Below are 3,720 nucleotides of genomic sequence, written 5' to 3'. Positions count from 1 at the left end.
ATAGGCAAGTACTTGTCCTTCTTGATTAAGCACACACCCTGACCCTCCCTTTGAAGTGTCACTGTATATTGTGAAGTTCTTGTCGTCCTCAGGAAGAATTAGCACTGGTGTAGATGCGAGTTTCGTCTTCAATGTTTCAAAACTCTTCTCACATGCTTCATTCCAAATGAATTTCGAATTTCTTTGTGTAAGTTTAGTGAGAGGAATGGCTATCGACGAAAATCACTCCACAAATTTTCTATAGTAGCCATCTAAACCCAGAAAACTTCTTACCTTGGTTACAGTCTTTGGTCGAGGCCAGTACATGATTGCCTCTACTTTCTTAGGGTCCACTGACACTCCTGCTTCAGAGATTATATGGCCTAAGAATGCCACACTTTTTAGCCAAAATTCACACTTCTTGAATTTGGCATAGAGTTCTTTTTCTCACAGTTTCTGCAAAGTGAGACGCAGATGTTCTCGGTGTTCTTCCTCACTTTGTGAGTATACCAGGATATCATCTATAAAAACTACCACAAACTTATCTAGGTATGGTTTGAATACTCGGTTCATAAGTTCCATGAATGCTGCAGGAGCATTTGTTAGACCAAAAGGCATTACCGTAAATTCGTAGTGCCCATATCTTGTCCTAAAAGGGGTCTTAGGGATATCTTATTCTTTGACTTTCAGCTGATGATAACCTGACCTTAGATCGAGTTTTGAGAAAACCTTGGCTCCTTTCAGTTGATCGAAAAGATCATCTATTCTTGAGAGCGGGTACTTATTATTTATTGTGATTTTGTTTAATTCTCTATAATCAATGCGTAGTCTCATGCTTCCGTCCTTTTTCTTTACAAACAGGACTGGGGCTCCCCACGAGGATGCACTGAGTCGGATTTGCTTCTTGTCCAGTAACTCCTGAAGTTGCTCCTTTAACTCCTTTAATTCAGCTGGAGCTATTCGATATGGTGCTTTTGAAATTGGTGCAGCACCAGAGATCAAATTAATTTCAAATTCTACTTCTCTATCTGGTATCAAACCAGGTAAATCCTCAGGGAAAACATCTGGGAATTCTTGAACAACTGGAATATCTTCCAACTTTGGGGCATCTTCTTCTTTGGCTTCATTGATCATTGTCAGATAAATTTCTTCGCCTCCTTTTATGGCCATCCAGGCTTGAGAGGAAGATAACAAATATTTTCGTTCTTTGGATTTTCCGTGATATATGACTTCTTCTTTAATCGGAGTCTGAAGTCTAATATTTTTCTTTTGGCAGTCTACTATGACATGGTGTTTAGCTAACCAATCCATTCCAAGAATGATGTCAAACTCAATCATATTGAGTTGAATCAATTCTTCCTCAAAAATATGTTTACTGATACAAATTTGACAGTTTCGATACACCTCATGAGTTTCAATTGTTTTACTTGCAGGTGTTGCCAATCTTAACGGTTCACTAAGAATTTCACGCTCAAGTTTTAGCTTCTTAGAGAATCTTTTAGACATAAATGAGTGCGTAGCACCACAATCAAACAACGTGTATGAAGGTATTTCATTGAGCAAAATAGTACTTGCCACCACCTCGTTGGTGTTATCAGCTTCCTCCTAGGTTATTGCATACACCCAAGCATTAGTATTGGTTTCATTTTTTTTGCTGGGTCCAGCCCCTTTGTCTTTGTTGTCCGGACAATCTTTAATCTGATGACCCACCTTCCCACATCTGAAAAAAGTGCCCGTTTTCCTATAACATTCTCCAATGTGATTATGTCGACAAGTATCGCACCACTTTCCTTCTTTATTACCAGCACTGCTAAATGTTCTTCTTGAGGGGCCGCTCGAATAGTTTGGCCTCTTGAATTTGGGGCCACTCTGAGCATACTGACTAATCAAACGTCTCTTGTTCTTGTTTTCTTCTTCACGAAGTTTGATATTAGTTTCCGCGCTCATTGCCGCGCCCACCAAATCTGCAAAGTTGCTTGGCCTGAATACCGCCATAGCCGATTGAATCTGGCTGTTCAGCCCTTCCTTAAACCGGTGCATTTTCAGAGTTTCATCCGACATGATAGTTGGAACATAGGTTCCCAAATCATTGAACCTCGATGTGTATTCCATCAGTATCATGTTCGATGTTTGTTTAAAATTTTCAAACTCACTTAGTTTCTGCAGACGGAACTCTGCTGGATAATATTACTTTAAAAATTCTCTCCGGAAGGTTTTCCATGTGATCTGCTCTACCTCAGCCAAAGATAGTGACACTGTTTCCCACAACTTTCGTGCTCGATCTTCAAGAAACGGGGTCACGACCTCCACTCTAAGTCCTTTAGGTACTTCCAATAAATTCAGCTGATCTTTAATATTTTTAAGCCAGTTATGACTGACTTCTGGGTCTGGATTTCCATCAAAAGTTGGGACTCGATTCTTCCTAAGGGATTTGTAATGATACTTTATTCCTCGTGGTTGTGGTTCTGGTGGTGGCTGGATGGCATTGGCAATGGGATTCACCATTCCTTACAAAGTGGCGGCTACTATGGTAGCTATTGCCGTCATGTCCTCTTGACTGAGGTTCACCCTCGGTGGTGATTGTAGATTTTCGTTCTCGTTTTGATTAACTCCTTGGGGGTTTCATGAATTTCTTCTTCTTCAATGGGGTTTCCTCCTTGATTATCTTCGAGTTCTCCCATGAGTTCTTCCATGTTGATCATATCATTCTGTAGTTGATCAATATGGTTTTGCAACAGTGTGTTGTGGTCGTCAAGATTGTTTACTTGGTCCTGAAGTTCTTGTATGGTTGATTGATTTGCTGCCTCATTGAGTTTCTGTTCTTCTATCTTTGCTTGGAATCGGTAAATCACCTTGTTCAGCTTGTTCTCTCGATCCCGTGCTGCAAAAAACCTTCCTTGAATTGTCTCCAACTCTTTTTTGTGCTATCGTGCTGACGTTCCGATTCTAGGTGATAAGCAGCATAGCGTCTAACGTCATCGCGCAGTCTTTTCTCTTCTTCTCTAGCCTCGTGCAGATCATCCATCATGCATTTATTCCCATCTAACTGATAGTTATCTCTCTCGAGTTTGTCATTTTTATCTTCCAATGTTTTAATTTCTGCTTCCTTTTCCTTGATTTGTTTTTGGAGATCGGTTATAACGCTTTGATGATCCATTTTTGTTTCCTAAAAAGAAAAAAAAAACATTTTTATTGATAAAATACTCATCAATTTTTAAATATGCAATAATTTAAAATTTTTATTTAGAAATAAGTTGTTACACTTAATATTTTTCCAATCATATTTTTATTACAATCATAATACTAATCTAGTCTAGTCTATCATATCTCCCTCCTCGCTATCGCTGTCGTCGTCTACCACATCCATCGGTGCTTCCTCCTCTTCTTCCATGTTTTATACTACCAGATGCAAGTAGTTATTCTGATCCTGAAGCCTATCCATGGTGCTGTGGAGCTTGGAAATGTATCGTTCTTGCTTTGTGTTGAACTCCTCTTGACGTTGACGAGCCTGAGTAGCCCGTCCTCTCTCTGTCTCTAGTATCTCTATCAAGTCCCTGTTCAGTGAAGCTAGACAATCGATGCAAGCTGAATCAGTAGGTATCTGAAGAATTTGGATCTCAGCCAAGTCCAGATGGTGAGTCAGTCGTTGTACGTCTATCTCGAGTATGTTCTTAATCTCGCTAAGCTCCTGTTTCTCTAGCTTCTCCCTAGCCAGTTGCGCCTTCAAAGTCGCAATCTCCC

General features: G+C 40.0%; 1 protein-coding gene across 1 annotated transcript; it reads right to left on the bottom strand.

Moving 5' to 3' along the window:
- Positions 1-222: 222 nt before the first annotated feature.
- Positions 223-2,484, bottom strand: LOC140979061 (uncharacterized). Its single transcript, XM_073444414.1, has 5 exons — positions 2,215-2,484; positions 1,690-2,139; positions 1,407-1,584; positions 867-1,154; positions 223-362 (listed from the first exon to the last, which is right to left on the bottom strand). The coding sequence occupies exons 1-5, from the start codon at positions 2,482-2,484 to the stop codon at positions 223-225; spliced, it is 1,326 nt and encodes a 441-aa protein (XP_073300515.1).
- Between the last annotated feature and the right edge of the window lie 1,236 nt (positions 2,485-3,720).

The sequence above is a fragment of the Primulina huaijiensis genome, chromosome 6, assembly GCF_012295235.1.
Source record: "Primulina huaijiensis isolate GDHJ02 chromosome 6, ASM1229523v2, whole genome shotgun sequence".
Lineage (NCBI taxonomy): Eukaryota > Viridiplantae > Streptophyta > Magnoliopsida > Lamiales > Gesneriaceae > Primulina > Primulina huaijiensis.
Note: the sequence above shows the minus strand (reverse complement) of the source record. Positions and strands in the feature narration are given on the sequence as shown.

Coding starts and splice junctions, on each gene's coding strand:
- LOC140979061 (XM_073444414.1), bottom strand. CDS start 2,484: ATGGTGAATCCCATTGCCAATGCCATCCAGCCACCACCAGAACCACAA. Junction 2,140..2,214: donor TGTCACTATCTTTGGCTGAG/GTAGAGCAGATC, acceptor TTCCGTCTGCAG/AAACTAAGTGAGTTTGAAAA. Junction 1,585..1,689: donor CTTTTTTCAGATGTGGGAAG/GTGGGTCATCAG, acceptor GCAATAACCTAG/GAGGAAGCTGATAACACCAA.